Source organism: Dromaius novaehollandiae, chromosome 12 (assembly GCF_036370855.1).
Source record: "Dromaius novaehollandiae isolate bDroNov1 chromosome 12, bDroNov1.hap1, whole genome shotgun sequence".
Lineage (NCBI taxonomy): Eukaryota > Metazoa > Chordata > Aves > Casuariiformes > Dromaiidae > Dromaius > Dromaius novaehollandiae.
Window position 1 is genome coordinate 3,027,919 of NC_088109.1, and position 17,803 is coordinate 3,045,721.

Below are 17,803 nucleotides of genomic sequence, written 5' to 3' on the forward strand. Positions count from 1 at the left end.
GCAGCTATAAGCAAATTCCGTTGCTATTTCTGTGTGTCTAATGGTTCAGGGACATGAAAAACTCCCTAAATATTTACTGGCCATTATAAATGCTGATGGTAGTGGAAAGATCTGCTCATGAGCAGACTAGATTACACTTTGCAGGCATGCCAGCTCCCATTTCCTCTCTTCGCCAGCTGAGTGATAGGGCAGGTTTGTCATTCGGTGTATGGCATGTCTGGTGCACCCAGCTAGGGCAGAGAGCTCAGTCCCAGGTTCAGGTTCAGGAAGGCCAAATTGCCCACTGATCTGAGCAGGCACAAGTCATGGTCACCTGGGTTATTCTCCTTTTTGCATGCAGGGGCTGGGGCCCCTCGCGTACAGCATGCTTTCCAGGTGAGATCTGCCCTGCTGTGACTCTAAGTCCAGCAACATTTCATGGATGGAAAACGGCCAGGTGCTGATTTGGGATCCATCTCTATCCTGTGGCATGGGCTGTCAACCCTACTACCATTCGAGTTCCTCCTAATTGCCTCGCAGGTAAACTGCTGCTGAATTTGGCGCTTTCAGAGCCAATTAAATCTTGAAAGAGATTTCATGGCCACAGGGGTCATCCATGCTGCTTTGAGAAATGAAATCCACAGCTGGAGGATTGAGATGGACCAAAATCGATGCAATGCAGCAGGAGCTACCTGCAAAATCTCGTTTAGGAGCTGCCGTGTCCCTAGGGCACATGATTAGCAGAATGACCCTTACAAGATGCTAGAGAGAAATTCTGTGGAGGACAACAGATCCACAGGAGAAGGATTAGCTAGCTTGTGTGATCTTATAGAAAAGCTATAGAGGGAGATACAGCCCAAGCCCACCGTGGGGCTCAGCATTAGCACAGGTGTCCAAAGGCATGAACCATGCTTATACTCCCTGCTGATGAAGTGACAGTGCTACTGGCTTCATTTTTTCTTAGCAAACTATAGGATGCCTGATTGCAACTCCACGTATGTCTGCATCAACCAGACATTAACTCCTCCGGGAGGGTGCCAGAAACTCTGCTGCTTGGCTGGAGAACCGGTTGAGCCCTTGACAGTGTGCTGCATTAGGAAGGAGCTAAAGAAACTCCACTGTTGCGCCAGAAATTCCTAATCCCTGTTCTTGCAGTGCCAGTCTTTCCTGCAAGCTGAGCCACGCAGCTCCTTTCAGTGCCGAGGAAGCTGCAATTCCTCTCCACCTCGTGGCCAAGCTTGTTGCATAGCCGCAGCCAGCCTGAGGATCTGCTGCAGATGTAACGCTTGCTAGAAGACCTGCGTTTCCTCCGCACTTGTAGGTCAGCTGGCAGGTCCCACAGACTGACCGTGAGACTGACGCAACTGGCCCTTGTCCCATGTGCCACATCTGGCATCCCATATATCCTCAGTCCTCTGAGAAGCCCATTCTGTTGGATGGGGCTACAGAAGGCCTGGAGGCTGTGGTGCTTGGCTGGTCTGTCTGCCTGAGGAGACCTGCTTGGTCTTCAGCTGCCTCCTACGGCTCCTCCTGGTCACAGGCTTGACCCGTTCTCCAGAGAAGTGTTCACACTGTAGGAGAGAAGGATCCCTTTGGCTCCATCACAGTCTCGTGAGCTTAATCTTGGAGTTCAGCCTTGCTTCCTAAGGCAGACTGCACCTCAAACAGCAGGCACATGTGGAGGAGAATAAACTAAGGATCTGCCCTGCTGTGGTCAATGGGGGATTTGGGACTGATTTTTGTGGGAATAGGACTGGGTCTGAAGCGTGACACCGTTTGCGGGAGCACCCTTCCAAGGACGCTGGGCTCTGGAGTTGACTGAGGTTGTCTCAGGCTATGGAGCCATGAACAGAAAGATGAGATTTCAAAGTTGTCACCATGGATTTGCAAGTGATGGTCTGGTATCAGTCATGGCCCCTCTATTGCTGTCGTGTCACGTGTATGTTGCAGCCGTACGGGCTTGGAGAATGAGCTGTCCCCAGCCCTGTGTCTGCGGTTTATGGGTACGGTGTGTGCTACCGGCATTTTCCAGAGCCTCCGCAAAGAGAAGCCTGGGGATGTTTGCCTGAGGGACACTGGTGCTCCCAGGGAGGGACCTGTGGGTGCCCTGTTGATGTTGCCCACCAGAAACCCTTGCTGAGCCCAACGAGGCAGGCACAGGGCCCTGCACAGACAGACAGCTTGCAGGCAAGCCGCAGCATCCTTTCGAGGAGGCTTTTCAGGGCTGTGCAAAGCCGTGCATGCCTGATGCATGTCAGCCGGCCAGTGTGACGTGATTTGATTGCCACCTTGTTGGACTGTTTCACTCAGAGGTTTCAGCCAGCTCCCCTCCATCCTGACATTGCAAGGCTTGATAGAGGATATCAGAGCAATGACCTTTCTAATGTTATTTTTAGTTTCTGTCATTGTTTTAGGGGAAAAAAGACCTATTTTAATGCTCTTGGAGGCTGGGGAGAAGAACGTGTGCTGTGTTGCAAGGAGGGGGGTCCTGTCACTGCTGAATTGCAGTGCGGTCTCCTTGGACAAGGACGGCTTTCCAATGCCTTTCCTTGTCCTTGGCTTGTTAGTGTTCGGACTTCCTTTCCCAATTAGCGGCCAGGGATTTCCCTCCACACATCTCTTGCTGAAACAGGATCCCCACTTGAGCAGCCAGAAAGGAATCAGGTTGCAGCTCTCAAGAAACTCACAGACTGGTTTTAATTAATTAGCTGTTAACTGGCATATTAGTGTAAAATCTCCAAAGGGCTGGAGTAAAGGACTGATCTGGAGGAAGAGGAGCACCAGGGCTGTTTGGGAAGACACAAGGGAGGCAAATAGCTTATGCAGTCTTGAAGAAAGTGCTGGGACCTGCCAGAGGTGCTCTGATGAGACTCTCTCTGCCCTGTTCTCCGTTGCTGAGCTCTAGGCTGAAACGTCACAGATTTGGGAGCTGGAAGATTCCCTTCTTCAGGCTCCTGGGCTCAGCAGGGCATTGGGTTGCTCCTCTCCTGCCAGATGTCATGCTGTTGTGCTATGGGGGAACAGATGGATTGCGCATTTCTGGCTCTGCTCAGTAACATCCCCGTGGAGCCGCCCTTGTCCCCAGGACCTCCCGTGCTCAGCAGAGATGGACAAAACGAGGCCAGGCACGTGGCGTCCCTGGAGTTTCATGGAGCCCGATCCAGGAAGTCCTGCCTGGGTGAAGCCCCGGCTGAGGGCTGTCAGGGTGGCACCGAAACACAAGGCAGCTGGTGCAGGCGCTGTGGTCACTTGCTTAGTGGCTGTGCTAGAGAAGGACTAGGTGATGGCGTCGTCTTTCCTGGCTTTTGCAGATGACTCTGTGATTGCACTTACCTCCCAAAGCAATTTTCATGTAACCTGCACTGAGGGTTTAGAAGACTAAAATAATCCCGTGCTTATCCCATAATGATATGGCACTTGCAATGCTATTACACAGATGCTGTTTGGCAATTACAGGGTAAGCAAATGGGCAGCGGTTAACACATTACTGAGGAGCAGTTACCCAGTGCCCATCTCTCCTTCACCAAATTAAAACCACCAAGTGCTTTTTCGTAGGATCATTTGTAAGGGAAGGGGGTAATGTTTGTGGGTAATGCTGAAATCCTTCAACATCTTCACCCGCTTGTTTTATTAGTATTTATTCTAAAAACTCTAGAAATAGCAGTGCTATTTATGCAGAGAGTGTGCTTGACTTTTGACATGGGCCAGAGGAGGAGGAGGAAGAGAGGATTCAAGTGAAGAGGATGAGCATGGTTTACAAAACAAGAAGTATTAGGGAGGGGAGGTTGTAGGGCTCCCTGTTTCCTCCCTGGAGACCCTCTAGTTTGTCTCCAGGTCGTTTTAGAGGGCACTGGATTTGGGCTTTCAGAATAAGGCTGGTTGTTTGGTGTACACATTGTATGGGCGTCATCATCGGATGGGCCATCCGGGAGAGTTCTGAGTGTGATGGGTATTAGGATATACCCTCCATGGGTGGAGGGAGATATGGGACGAGGTAGCGTATGGAGGAGACAGTGTGGGTTTTTCAGTCTGAGCGGCCCCTGTGTGGCTTTCCGTGTCGGAGCCGCCTAGGTGGCTTTGCAAGGGAGCCGGGAGCGGGAGCGCGAGGGAGGCCGGAGGGGTGAGCACCTCGCCGGGCTGAGCTGCAGGGTGGCTGCGGGGACGGGAGCCCTGGGAAGGAGAGCTGCTCCTCTCCAGGAGGGCAGAACGCAGACCCCCGCCTGCTGCCGGGCCCGGGGAAGCCGCTGGGCTTGCGCACGTGGGTTGTTCTTGTGGGCAGGAGTTTGGGGAGCACAAAGCGCCTGAGCGCTTGGCCGAGAAAGGCCCCGCCACCGCTCGCGGGGAGGGGAGAGGTGGCCTGGAGGTAGCCAGAGCTTCTGTGCTCGCTCTGTGCCACCGCGGCAGGCTGAGCCGGCCTGCCCTTGCCCACCGGAGGTGGCCTGGTGATGGGTGAAACGCTCCGACCCACACGTCAGGCATCTCCCGTGTGAGCTGCCACCGGCTGCCCCGGCCTCCCGGGGACGGGGCTGCGGCTCCTCTGCCCGGCTGGACGTGTGGCCCCGTCCCGCACGGCGAACACTGCAGCCTCGGGGCGGGAAGGGGCGAGCGAGGAGCCGCCGTTCATTACTATTCCCTACGTCAATGTGCAAATAGCGCCGGCGTTTGCAGAGCGGCGTGCGCATCCCGTGGGGCCGGCGGAGAGCGGAGCGCCGCGGTCGGGTGCCCCGCCGTGCCGGTCCCCCAGGGCCACCCGCGGCGGTGGAGAGCAGGGCCAGGCCCTGGCGCCACTCGGCCCCCTGCCCCGGCGTGTCACGTGCGGCGCTGCGCGGAGCCCAGCGGGGAGCGGGGCTGTGACCGAATGCGGCTGCTGCGGGCGCCTTGCGCGCTTGCAGAAGTGCTTCAAAAAGGCTCTGCGATCTCTATGGAAACGGCTGAGTCGGCCAGGGAGGAGGAGAGCGCGGCAGCAGCGGCGCGGCGGCCTGCCGAGGCACGGCAGGAGCGCTGGCACCGAGCGGGGCCTCCGGTACCTGCTCGGCTCTGCCCTCGGGCAGGCGGCCCCCCCTCGCCAGAGCGAGGGGCGGTGGCCCAACGCAGGGGGTCTCGGTGCACCTCCAGGTGGGCAAGGTGCCCCTTGTCCACGTGACCCTTGGGATGTCTTTTAGGATCCCCCGTCCTTTGAGGCGATCTCTGCTCCCTCCGCCCTGTCCCGTCGCTCTCGGACCGGTGAGACCCTGGTGGAGAACCACGTCCTCGCGTGGCCTGGTGGCAGCCACCGAAGGAGCACCCAGGGCAGCCCGGCTGGCGACCAGAGCGCCCGCGGCCTCTGCCACCAGCAGCGTGTCGCCCGGTGGCTGGCCACCGCCCTGCCAGGCCTCGGCGCGCGGCGGGGCTGCCCTCCCCGCCGGGGCTCCCGGGCCACCGACTGAAGGTCTCCAGGGCCGGGAGCCCACGGGGAGCCCTTCTGCCTCCAGGGCGAGGTCTGTCCCCGCGTGGCCTCCTGGCTGCTGGCCCAGCGAGGGCCGGGGCGGGCAGGCCGTGCCCCCCGCGCAACCCCGGCCTCCTCTGCGCCTCCGGGCGAGCGGGGCCACCGCGTGTCAGAGGAGACCTCCGCTTTTTGGAGGCGTCAAGGGGACATGAAACGAATAACAAAGCACCTTCTGGATGGCTGTTGTTAGTCACACTCACTTCTGATTAAAGATCATTAAACATGAAATTAGCTCGTTTGTGTTACGGGTCTCCCGGGGGTTCCTTTAATTATGAAGTGCAGATGGCCACGAACCTGGGGAAACGGCGGTGCTGGCAAGGGGCAGCGGCACGCGCGGGGCCGGGGGGCGCGGGGAGGCGCCCGGGAGGGGAGCCGCCCGGAAATTAATTTTTTCTCCCTTTTCTTGTTGTTGTAAACCCCTCAGCATTTCACAACAAATCACAGATAATTAATAAGTACATTCCCTTAATGACTAGGCTTTTTAATAGCAGAAATTGGAAGATGCTGCGTCGATTTTTTTATTTTTTTTCCTTGCCTCCCCCTCTCAGTGCTTCCCATCGCTGCAATTAGAGGCCGTGGGAGGAAGGTGCCGCTCGCGACCTCCATCCCGGCGGGCCGGCTCCCTCCTGACATGGCCAGTTGGCAATGCAAAATGGGACCGGCGGCCGGCGCATCCCCACGACCAGCTAAGCTCGAGGAGCCATGGGGTGGGAAAAGCTGGATGCCTGGCCGCGGGCAGCTCCCCTTGCTCCTTCTCCCGCTCGGCGCCCAAGCGATTTGCCCCGATCCCCGCAAGCCCGCGTGGGCTGTCAGCTCGCGTCTCAGCAGCCCAGCGGCGGGACGGGAAATCACTTTAGCCAAGCAGATTTTTGTCTAGAGGATAATGCCGGCGCAGGGCTGGCGTCTCCCTGCTGCCGCGGCGGCTCGCCGGGAGGTCACGCGGTGGCACGGCAAGGCTGGCAGCGGCACAAGGCGTTCAGCTTTCCCCACGTGCGCGGCGGCCGGGCCGGGGCAGCCGGCAGGGAGGAAGAGGATGGCAAGAGCGCCTTTAAGGTGTTGCTGGGATTTCTCGCTTTCCTCTTTAAAGAATCGCGGTAATGGTTTCCAAATACCCCAAATCAATGATGCCCGTTTCCTGGTGGAAGCCCCCAGGCTCCGGAGGCAGCCGGCCCGCGAAGGGGTGGTGAGAGGCCATGGACGAAGCTGGGGTCCCCAGCTGCACCCAGCATTAACTCTGCTCTCCCTTTGCTCTGCAGGAGGAAGACATCGAGTACTACGACTCCAAGGCCGACACTGAATACGTGAGTACCGTGCCCCGCTGCAGCGCGGCACAGTGAGGTCCTGCCGTGGGGGCCGAGCCCCTCTCCCAGGCTGCCCCAGGCACAGGGCCGGCGTGACGGCCAGGTGGACAAGTCACTCAGCTGCCTGCGAAAGCCTCTAAAATTAAAGCCGGCATCTGAAATTCAGATGAAGAGCAAACCTTTAATTAGAGCTTGAATCTAATTCTCTGCCCCCCTCCCAGCACAACCATCCTGTGATTTCTGGCAATCAGTGCTTTAAATACGCGCTCGACAGCTCAGTGCTCCCAAGGGCTCTGGCATTTGCTGGATCCTCTCTGAGATGATGGCACTCAGCTAGGGCTTCGCCGGCTCCGAGCACTTCACAGGCATTAGCGGCTGCCCTGCTTCACCCCGGAGGTGGCTGCGTTTTGGCGGCAGGTTGCCTGGGTGCGAAGTTTGTAGAGCACCTTGGGCCCCTTCAGGAGGAGAGCTGCCCTATGAATATGCATCGTGGGCTCGATTGTCCTCTCGGCTCAGGGCTGCTGGGGAGCCGGGTGCTTCGCGGCGCCTTTGGAGCGGGCACCTTGCTGTCTTCCCCTGGGGCCTGATCCTGATCTCTGTCTTTGGGTAGCGTCAGGAGCTGATGGGAGCGATCTCCGCTTGGGAGAAACCCGGGGACTTTAGCAGAAGTGGTCAAGGGAAGGAACCTCCAGCGCTGTGAATCAGTGGCTGTCGTGGTGGGCTGGACTCTGGTCCTCCGCTGGCGTTCCCGTTGGTGCTGCCGCATGAACACATTACAATCCTCAGGGAAATATTTAAAACGTTCAGTTAGGGCCCAAATCCTATTGCACGGCCAGAACAGCACCGGGTGGTGCAAGATTTGATCCCGCCAGCTCAAGAAGTTCCAAAATGGCTCAGCCTGGTCGGTGCCGAGCGATGCCCCCCGCATTCAGCTCGAGCTCTCCTGTCGTGGCAGCTTCGGAACAACAGGCACGGAGATGGGGGGCAGGTTTGAGCGGATTAGATCCATTTCTTCGAAGCAGAGCTACTGACAAATATGCTGGTGCCGTCTTGCCCACTGCTACTGCCCAGGACTCCTGAGACATCTCTCCTGCAGGAGACAGGCCCAAGCACTGTTGTGCCTCAGGACAGGAGAAGCCAGGCTGGCCCAGGAGAGCAGGGAGGGCTTGGCACTGCCTGTATTTTAGGCTGCACCGTGCTTCCCGTTAAAAGACTTCTCCTGTCACGCAAAGCACGGCATGCATCGTGTGCAGCACGTCTTGCTGGCGTGTCCTTGCTCTGATGCCTTTGCATCGGCAGTATGTTACGGCCCTTAATTTCTTGGTCACACACTCGCTTTGCAGCGTCCATCCCGTCCGTTCTTTGCACAGACCAGACAGCACCCACTTAGCGGGAACCTGCTCAGCTCTGGGTCTCCGCTTGGGTCCTCGGCCCTGCCCTGCAAGCGGAGCTGCCCGTTGCCCCGTGGGCTCTCCCGTGGCTCCCATCGCTATGGCGTTACAGCGTCCGTGCTCCCGCTGCCGTGGATGCATTTGTCTGCGTGCAGCCCCAAAGCGGGTGGCCACCCCCTAGGGCAGGGGGACGGAGGAGCTGCCCGCGGCGATCCGAGAGCACGACATGTTGTGCCCCCGTGAAAAGCTGGCGACGCCTGGCTGTTAGCTTTAGGATTAGCCGTTTCCGTAAGTAGCAGGAACATCCACGGTTGCATTAGATAGGATTAGAAAATACGAGGCATCTAGACCTGCCTGCTTCAGGGCATAAGCCAGCCTCGAGCTGGGGCTTAGGGAGAAGATTCCTGCGCTTCTTGTGACGGGCTCGACACATCAGTGCCTTTGCAGAAGGACAGGGTTTGGCTGAGGACGTGCTTGCAGCAAGTGGGGCCAGGAGCATCCCATGGGAGCTGGGCCCACATGCCCGCCTGGCCACCGGGCAGAGGGCTCGGGAGTGAGGCGCTGGCTTCACTCCTCCAGCACATCTTCCTTTGGGGACGGGGAAAAAAACTAGCAAAATTGTCTGCGTCCTATTGCGAGCGTCTGTGGGTTGCGGGAGGGAGGGCGTTCCCTATTAATGCCCTTGCTGCTTCCCAATGAAATCCCAGCTAATTTAATTCCAGCAAAAATAACAGATAGAAAAGATGGTGATGATGAAATAAAAAAAGGAGCAAGATGATACCAGAACATTTGAATTGAGCTAAATAGCAGCCTTACCATCTCTTCTTTATTTAGCTCCAATTTTTGTATTTAAATTGAGCAGGATATAGCTGAAATGAAGTTAGTGCTGATAGACAATGCCTATTCAATGTAGTTGTGACTTATTCACAAGCCTTATACCAGGTTTAACTGTGAGGAGAAAGAAATGAGTTTCCTATTCATTTTGCTTGCAGTTCAGCTCCACTATCTTCCTAAACATATTTTTAATTTCGTAGGTGTTTTTAACAAATGGGGCATCAGAAATTTTTCCTTGGCGACCCCAAGGCACTCGCAGTGTTTACAGAAGTCAAGTTTCCACCTCTTCCCACTAGCAAGGCACTCAAGGTTGATCCATGGAGAAGCGTTCAAAATCGGCAGACGTTCTCGGCTGGGTACCACGGGAAGAACGGCACAAAAATACAGTGATTTTCAGCCTTTGTTATTGTGTTTATGGCAGGGGGCGGTGTTTAAATCCTAACGGAGGCCAAACTCCTCCGGGATGTGTCGTTCCGCAGAGGAAAGCGGCTCAGCTCCATGGAGGCTGGTGGAGCTGTGCCTGGTGGCCCTGCCGAAGGAGCAGGGTACGGGCTTCATTTTCCACTGCGGATCAGGCCGAGCCCGTGGTTTCCCAGGGCGTAAAGTAGCTGTCAGGCATTTGCGGTTGCAGCCTCTCCCGCGGCGAGGAGCGGGGTGCTGTTTGCACGCGGTGATGGAGAGCTCCTGCTCCCGGAGGCGCCAGCTTTGCTCATGAGCTCTTCTGCCATGGCTTCAGGCTTCATCAGAGAAATCTTGAAATGAGCTGAAAATGGACTTTAGATTGGTTGGGACTACAGATCCTGCAACAGCTTTCTTCTCGACACTGAGCGGTATCAAGGCCAGAGGCAGTCTTTACTGGATCCATGCTAATATTCCTGAGTCGGTTTTTCATGGAAAAATGCAGATTTGCGCCCACTGAAAATATCCATGAGCTCAGGGTGAATTTGGCAGTTTCAGGTGTACAAAAGGCACAGAAAGGCAATTAGGAGAAGTCAGAGCATCTCATTTGATCATCCCCCAGACAGACTGTTTTCGCTTCTCATATGTAAAAATGTCGCTTGATGGTAAAGGCAAGCAGAGGACCGCAGGAGCGAAGGACATAGGATGGGTGGAAAACTTTCCTTGACCTAAGCGTAGCGGTAACCCCGTGAGCGAGGGTGCCCAGATGCCCAGCGATGGTGACGTGCCAGCACAAGGGACGCAGCAGCGGGGTGGTCAGTGCCACTGCAGCATGGGTGGGCTGCAGCTCGGTGGCCTGCAGGTGCCACCTCCAAGCTCTTCTCCAGGGGTGACGTGGCCAGAGGACCTACGCCCTCTGTAACGCATCTCTTAGGGTCCTTCCAGGCAGGTGGTGATCCCGTCTTAGATATCCACGCGCCCGAGCAGGCCAGCGCTTCCGCAGAGGTGAGGCCACGCTGGTCTGGGGCATCAGCAGCAGGCGTTTGCCCAGGCGCGGGGGGCCGAACCGGCGAGGTGCCAGCCCCGAGGCACGTGTCCCCAGCGTCCGCTTAGCCTCGTCCCTGCAAGGGGGATGCGCCGCCCCTCCGGAGAGCAGGGTCTGCCGGCTTGCCGCTCCCGCCGTTAGATGTGCAGAGCAGAGGCAGGAGGGAAAAAAAGCCCCTAAATGTCAGCAGCAGATGAAGGGTGTTGGGAAATTTAATCTTCCAACTTTCTCAACTAATGTGACATTTGGATTTCCTTCCGATAAGCTATCAGCCCGAGAACTTTCTTTCTTTTTCCTTTTTTCTTTTTTTCCCTTCTTCTCTCCTCTGGCTGGTAATTTAAAAATAAATGGGCTAGAAAGATCTCTAAACAGTACCTTTGGCAAAGATTAAAAAAAGAGAGGGGGGACAGGGGAGCAGGCTAGCAGGAGAGACTGATTGTTATTTATAACCTGTGCCGCTATAAAAGCAGGAACGTGGCTGCAGAACACACCATCTTTCTCCCCAGCATTAAATTGCTGCATTTCAGGAAAGGCTGAGAAATTTAAGAAAAAGGGTCCTTTTGCACAGGCCTCGAGCATCCCAGCCGCGTGCCGTGGAGCTCGCTGGGCGAAGGAAGGAGAAAAGCCTTCCTGAATCTGGACAGAAAACTGCTTGCAACGTTTTCTTGAACTGCCCCAAATGTTTTGGGGAGTCTGAGGAGCCAACGTGCTTCGTCTGGGCATTGCCAAAATCTTTCAGCCTGGACTGGCTCAGCCCGACACGAGGGCTTTCACAGGGGGAACGGGGAAACCTGATTCTCAGATCTCAAAATTGGCCCTTTCTTGCTAAAAATTGACACCTTTTTTTTGGTGTGACCTTGGGCAAATGACTCCAGTGCACGGGGACTCATTTTCCCCTACCTGCAAAGGCCAATAATGAAACCTTCCCACCTTCGGAAGAGCTGTGAGGCTTGCAGATGAATCGAGCCGCGCCTGCTATTTGTATTCATTATTAGTAGTAATCACCACGTGTTGGTATTAATATTGCGGTGGCTTTCCCAGACTTAGCGTGGATCACCGCCCCTGGGAAATTTAAAAGGATGCCTCGACCTCCCAGCGCAATGCGTTTTCGGGAGGAGGTGGGGGCTGGTGGGTAGCACTTGCGGGTGCTAAACGGAGGGCGCGCGGATCCCGTTCGGCGGCTCTCCACCGGTGCCGGGGGTATCTGGAAGACAGACGAGGGAGCTGCCACTCCCAAGCTTGCTCCTAGCTGCGGAAGCTCGCCCTCCGTCCATCCCGGAGAGCGGAGCGGCAGCGCATTTGTCATCCTCGGTGGTGACATTTAAACAGTCATCATTAGCTCTGATGACTAGTTCCCATGGAGATGAATGGAGGCGTTCGGGTCTCTCCCAGCCGACGCGGTGCTGCATCGGGTCGCGTTCACAGCTGGCTCTGCGGCCCCGGGGGCTCTGCAAGAAACGGGGGTGAAAACGCGAGAACTTGCAAACCCCGCCGCGACGGCTGGCGCTGCTCGAGAGCTGCCGGTCCGTGCTGGTGCCGCATGGCCGCGGGTTGCAAAACTTGCAGGTGATGCCACCGCGTTCACTGGGCGCCAGCGATGTAATGAAATAGCTTCTGTCAGAGGGCATGGCACAGGGAGCCTTGCTCCGTCCTCTTCCTCAGAGCTCGGTCTTCCGCACTTGCCTGCCTCCAGGACCTGCCTTACAACAGCAGATTTCGGGAGACTTGCAGAAAATTGCGGTGCCTGGCAGCACAGCTGTTAAAATACCGAAGCTGGCAAAAGCGCTCAGCTCGCGATGGCTTCTTGTTGATGCAATAAATCCATATAATATTAATATCTTACCCCATAATAGATTTCTAATGGATATATATATCTCAAATAATATATTCAGATATGTGTGTTGTGACATGTAGAACATAAAATATATATTTTGAAGTATCTTAGAAATTTAGTGATGAGAAAGGCTGCAAAATCTGGCTGGGGACCTAACAAGATGCTGCTTCACTTAAACAAATCCGGGAGAATTTGAATCGTTTTCTCCTGTGTTTGCTCTGGTGTAAATTTAGTGCAGAACATGGTCCTCTGGCCTTGCTGTTGTGGCTCCTCTTAGCCCAGTCGAGCTGCTGGCGTGAGGGAAGCGTGTTGCGGTCAACCACTCGTATAAAATTTCCCCGGGAGATTTTCAAGCGCCCCGGGCGGCAGAGCTGCCGGGTCTAACCGTGCTGCCCGCGGCCCTGGGGCACCGGCGGGTGGGTGTGAGGCTGTCACCCCACCTAGATGTGTGGTTTCCCCTCTTTGGTCCCACCACGGGGCTGAATTACAGGCAGTGACCGTGCTTGTCCTCCCTGCTTGTGCAGCACCTGGCACCGAGCTGCTCTCCTCCATGCATGGCCTTGGGACATCTTTGCATGGCTTCGTCTGAGCAGAAACGTCCCCTTTTCATGGGCCAAAGTTGGCCCTGGCTTAAACAGGAATAACTCCGTTGAGGTCAGATTTATGGAGAGGATAAACGTAGCTTGGATAGCATCAGCTCTTTCTGGGGGTCTGTTTGCCATATAGGTGTCAGTGATGCATGAAGTGTCCTATGTATAGGTAGCTGTATATTTGTCTCCGAGATCTATACATGTGCCTCTTTATAGCTGCACGAATGAAAGCAGCCAGACAGCACCGAACCTTGGAGAATACAAATTAGCCGCTCAGAAGTGGATGATATAACAGAGTAATGATGAACAGAGGATCGGTAATTATGTACGGTAGTTCCAGGTCGGGGGAAGGAGCGAATAAACACAGCAACGTGGGGGAAATACCGAGCGTGGGGTTTTCACGCCCGGGGGTGGCCGAGGCGGCGGGGGCCGAGTGGGGTGCCAGGCCAGGCTTGCAAAGCTGTGTGCGTGGCGGTGCGTCCCCAGGACTTTGCCGGGCTCCCAGATCAGTGTTGTAGCAGCAAAGCAGGGTTTCTGGTGCGGAGCCCTTCCAGCCAGCGACACGGCAGCCCCCCGCGAAGCTGGGCCGCGAGCCACTGCGGCTTTGCGGGGGTCCAGCCGCCGATGCCACGGCCACCTCGGGGTCTGCGCTGGTGAAACAGTGTAGCCTGGATTTCCATCCTGGTGACATAGCTCAGGGGAGCGAGAGATGTCTCCCAAGGCATGAGGGCGGCGGACAGCTTGCAAATGCAAAGTTGCGTGCAAAAGGGAAAACGCTCCATCTTTGGGAGGGAGGAGAGCAGGTATTAAATGAGCTTTATTGTTTATTTACCAGCACATCATTTTCCTTGAAATTTTTGGCTTTCCCCATTAGCAATTTAGATCTTTGATCCGCTGGGGTTTTTTTTTCAAGACAACTGTGGTTGATGGGAGAAGCGATAGCATGGGGATATCAAAGGCACCGAGCAAGCGAGGCTCCATGAAAGGGCTGGTCAGGTTTATGCAGGCATCTTTTCTTTGCAGGGCAATTTCCGAGTAATTTAAACCTCACTCTAACACTTGGGGACCTGCAGAGAGGAGAAGGCCGTGTTAAACGTCTGCTCTCCTCACCCTGCTCACTTGTGCTGCCAAAGCTGTCAGTCCCCCCCGCGTCCCGGCCCCCAGCGACACGCTGGGGGTCCACCGGGGCCAAGCGTGCCGGAGGGAGGAGAGGTGCTGCCGGCCTCGCGCTTGCGAGAGCACGACTTCTACCTCTCCGAGAGGCGCAGCCGGAGGAGCCCGGGTGCAGCACCGCCGCCGGCGATCCAGCACCGCGAGCCGGGAGGGGAGAGGCGGCGTGTGAGAGCGGGGGAGCGCGTTCCAGCGCCGGCAGTGGGGAATTTGCCATCTCTCCAGCATAATTAAATATTGTTTGCATTGCTTATTGACAGAGCGCTAAGCTGCACTCCGTTTTAATTTGTTCTTTGATAGTTGCCTTTTGCTGCTAATTGATTTTCAAGGCTTTTTTCGTTGGGTGTGCTTTCTTTTTTTTTTTTATTCTTGTCTGATTTAGTACCTGCCGTGCCACCGAAAACAGCACGGCGAGGTTAACCCTAGCTGAAGCATCAGCTCGTCCCCGCAGGTGCCGGCACCCCAGCCCACAACTGGGCCCCACGTGCCGCTGGGGCGGGTGGGGGCCTCACGGTCGGCCGACCTCACCGCCGGCAGAAGTAGGAATCGCCGAAAGCGCCCAGCGCGCAAGGGCCCCGGCGCCGGCCGTCGCTTGCTGACCCCCCGTGCGCTCTGCTCCCTTCCCAGGATGACCCTGACGGGGAAGAGATCGAGAGGGAGAAGTCGAACTCCTTGAAGCTGGAGTTCACAGACGATGCCAACTTCAAGACCAAGGTCAACTACTCGTACGCCGCCGTGCAGATCCCGACGGACATCTACAAAGGCTGTGAGTGCCCCTCTGCGGCCGGGCCAGCAGGCCCCTCTGGGGGTCCGGCGTGGGGGATCAGCCCCGGCTGCGTGCCAGAGGCAAAACGCCCAGCGGCTGGTGGGCTTCCAAGAAGCCGACGGATTCCCGTGTCGCCCGGGGCCTCTCGAGCCGTGCGAAGGTCCGGCGAAGCACCGGCTCCGGGCTCAGCTGGGGTCAAAAAGGCTGATGGAGCAGTAGGAGTTGTTAGGACCGGGGAGGAGTTGGGCAGAGCTAGGAGAGGTTCAGAGCTGGAGTCAGAGATGATCAGAGGGACCAAGCAGCTCCATGCAGGGAGCAGTTAGGGGGACCCCCAGCTCGTGGAAGGGGGCTGAGCCCCCCCAGCGGGGGGAAGCTCACTGGTTCCTCACTGGTTTTTGTGCCCAGGAGCTGAGGGCACCCAACACAGCCGCCGAAGGTGCGGGGTGGGCTCAGGATGGGTGCTGGGGTGGCTGCTGGGGGAGCGGGACCTGCCCTGGGGCCTTGGGCACCGGGCCGGCCACCCACGGGGAGGTGGCACAGCCCTGCTGGGCCCGTCTCCCGGCCGGGGCGCCGCTCGGTCTCCATTTCCCTCTAGCGGCTGCTCTGCGCCCACGGCAGCCAGCTGCCCAGCCGCGGGCCGCATCCTGCTGCCAGGGCCCGGCCCTGCCGCTTGCACGGCCACGCAGATCCCAGTGCCGCCGGCAGCGCGGCCGCCCTTGCCGAGGCTCCCGGGCAGCGCCGCAGCAGCGCTGGGAGCGGAGCTCTTCTCCCGTGATTCAGCGGTGTTTTCCATCCCGAACCACCACACGGAGCCGGTACTGGCGTAGCCGTACCCGGAGCCGCATCAGCGGAGCAATTTCCCCGTATCGGCGTCAGTGGATTAGAAATTGCAATTAGTTTTATTACCCAGCCAGCACTGGCCAAGCAGCTAATGAAGCGCATCATGAGAGCGGGGGGAGGGAGGCCGAGCGGGGGGGGGGCTGCGCCCGATGAAATATTCATTATTTCTCACCCCCTGCTCTTCAGACGACACAATCGCTGATGCCCTGCCAGAGCCACATAAATCACCATGCTCCGCCGCCGAGCGCAAGCAAATTGGAGATTCGCTGGCTCCGGGGACTCGCAGCCCCTTTGGAGAAGCGGCGGCCGGGCAGGGACGGGGCTGGCGCGCGGGGCCCGGGCACGGCGGCGTGGGGGGCATCGGCGGGGGCCCCCCAGCGGGACCCGGCCGCGCTGGGCCCCCTCGCCCGCCGAGCGCTGGAGGGGCACTATCGCTGCCTGGCACGCTAATTAAAACGCCGCGGAGACGCCCTCCGCCGTCACCCCTCGCTACCCACGCAAATTGCATCCTATATGTGTTTTATTTACTGTGCCGCTTTTAATTAAATCCGTAATCGCTCGCCGGTGGGGCTGGGCTTACCCTGCCGGGGACGAGCCGGGGATGAGGGGGCTGGATGCAGCTCCCGGCCCCGCGCGGGCCGAGCCCGGAGCTTCCGCTGCCCCGGGCCGCATCCTGGAGCGCGGCACTGGGCATATCGCAGGCCTGGCCCCGACCCACCGGGCAGGAGCCGGCACCACCATGGAGCTCGGCCCTCCAGCCTGTGGGCCCTGTGCTCGGCTATGGCTCGTTGCTGGGTGCACTGGGAAGGTATAGGGCTGTGTCAATGAGCATGGGATGATATAGGGTGTTTATACCCAAGGAGGATATAGGGGCTTGATTCTTGCGCAGGGAGGCTATAGGGACTCTGCTCATGCACAGGGAGGGGATAGGAGCTGAAGTCATGCCATGTGCATGCACAGGGACGATGTAGTGGCTGCAGTCATGCACAGGGAGGGTATAGGGCCAGGTGCACGCACAGGCGGGGGACGGGGGCTGCAGTTATGCACAAGGAGGGTATAGGAGCTGCAGTCATGCACAGGGAAGGTATAGGGCCATGTGCATGCACAGGGAGCATACAGGGGCTGCATTCGTGCACAGGGAGGGTATAGGGGCTGCAGTCATGCACAGGGAGGATATAGGGCTGTGTTTGTGTGCAAGGAGGGGACAGGGGCTGCCTTCATGCACAGGAGCTGTGTTGATGCACGAGGCCTAGCGTGGCTGCCCCTGCCCCACGGAAGGGGTCCAGGGGGCTCCCGCAGAGCCTCCCCCCCACTCCGTGGGGCCAGGCGTCCATGCTGCCAGCTGCCCCAGCCGGCCATCCCGCATGGCAGTTCTGCCCTCTGTCTGAGAGGGGGGAAAACCTCCTTCGACGACTGGTGCCCGGCCCCGAGAGCTCTGCTTCGGCGCAGGCTGCGGAGGGGAGAGGTGCTCATCTGCCGCAGGCCGGGCACCAGCGGGGCCATCTGGCCAGGAGATTAGCGAGGCTACGCGGCAGGGGTGGCACAGGGAGGCCATGGGGGCACCGCCGGGTCCCCGGCGCGGAGGACTGGTGGGATGGTTGAGGTGCTCCAAGGAGGGACCAGCATGGGGGGAAGCTTTGAAGTGCCAAATGCATCCCTCAGTCACCTGCTGGGTTTCCAGTACTACATACCACTGCATTTGCTCTGTAAAACCAGTAGGAAAGGGGCAGGTCCTGGGTGCTATTACGCCCAAAATATGGGGAGTGTCAGCCAGGGCCGGGGGGAGCAGCGCTGAGGCCCATGTGGTGGTGCCCATGGGCACATTGGGCTGCCTCGGCTCCGTGATCCGTTCTTGGGGGTGCTTCCCGCTGCATTGCTCCTTTTTCCATTCCCCCCCCCCCCAAAAAAAAAAACCCCAAGGCAAGAGGTTAAACCGCCTGGGGCCGCTGCCCCCCTCTTGCAGCCACCGTGATCCTCAATGAGCTGAACTGGACCCAGGCGCTCGAGGACGTCTTCGTGGAGAACCGCAAGGAAGACCCCTCCCTGCTCTGGCAGGTCTTCGGCAGCGCCACCGGCGTCACCCGCTACTACCCAGGTGTGTGACGCCGGGCGCGGGGCGAGCGCGGCCCCCTCCACCGGCACCGCGCCGCCCCGCTCACCGCCTCCCCT

General features: G+C 57.8%; 1 protein-coding gene across 1 annotated transcript in view; it reads left to right on the plus strand.

The window, feature by feature from the left end:
• CACNA2D2 (calcium voltage-gated channel auxiliary subunit alpha2delta 2) overlaps window positions 1–17,803 on the plus strand; it is a 252,613-nt gene that overhangs the window by 210,087 nt on the left and 24,723 nt on the right. Inside the window, exons 5-7 of the mRNA XM_064518655.1 lie at window positions 6,721–6,765; window positions 14,656–14,794; window positions 17,598–17,729. Of these exons, the coding sequence (XP_064374725.1) occupies window positions 6,721–6,765; window positions 14,656–14,794; window positions 17,598–17,729 (316 nt within the window). The remainder of the gene's footprint in view (window positions 1–6,720; window positions 6,766–14,655; window positions 14,795–17,597; window positions 17,730–17,803) is intronic.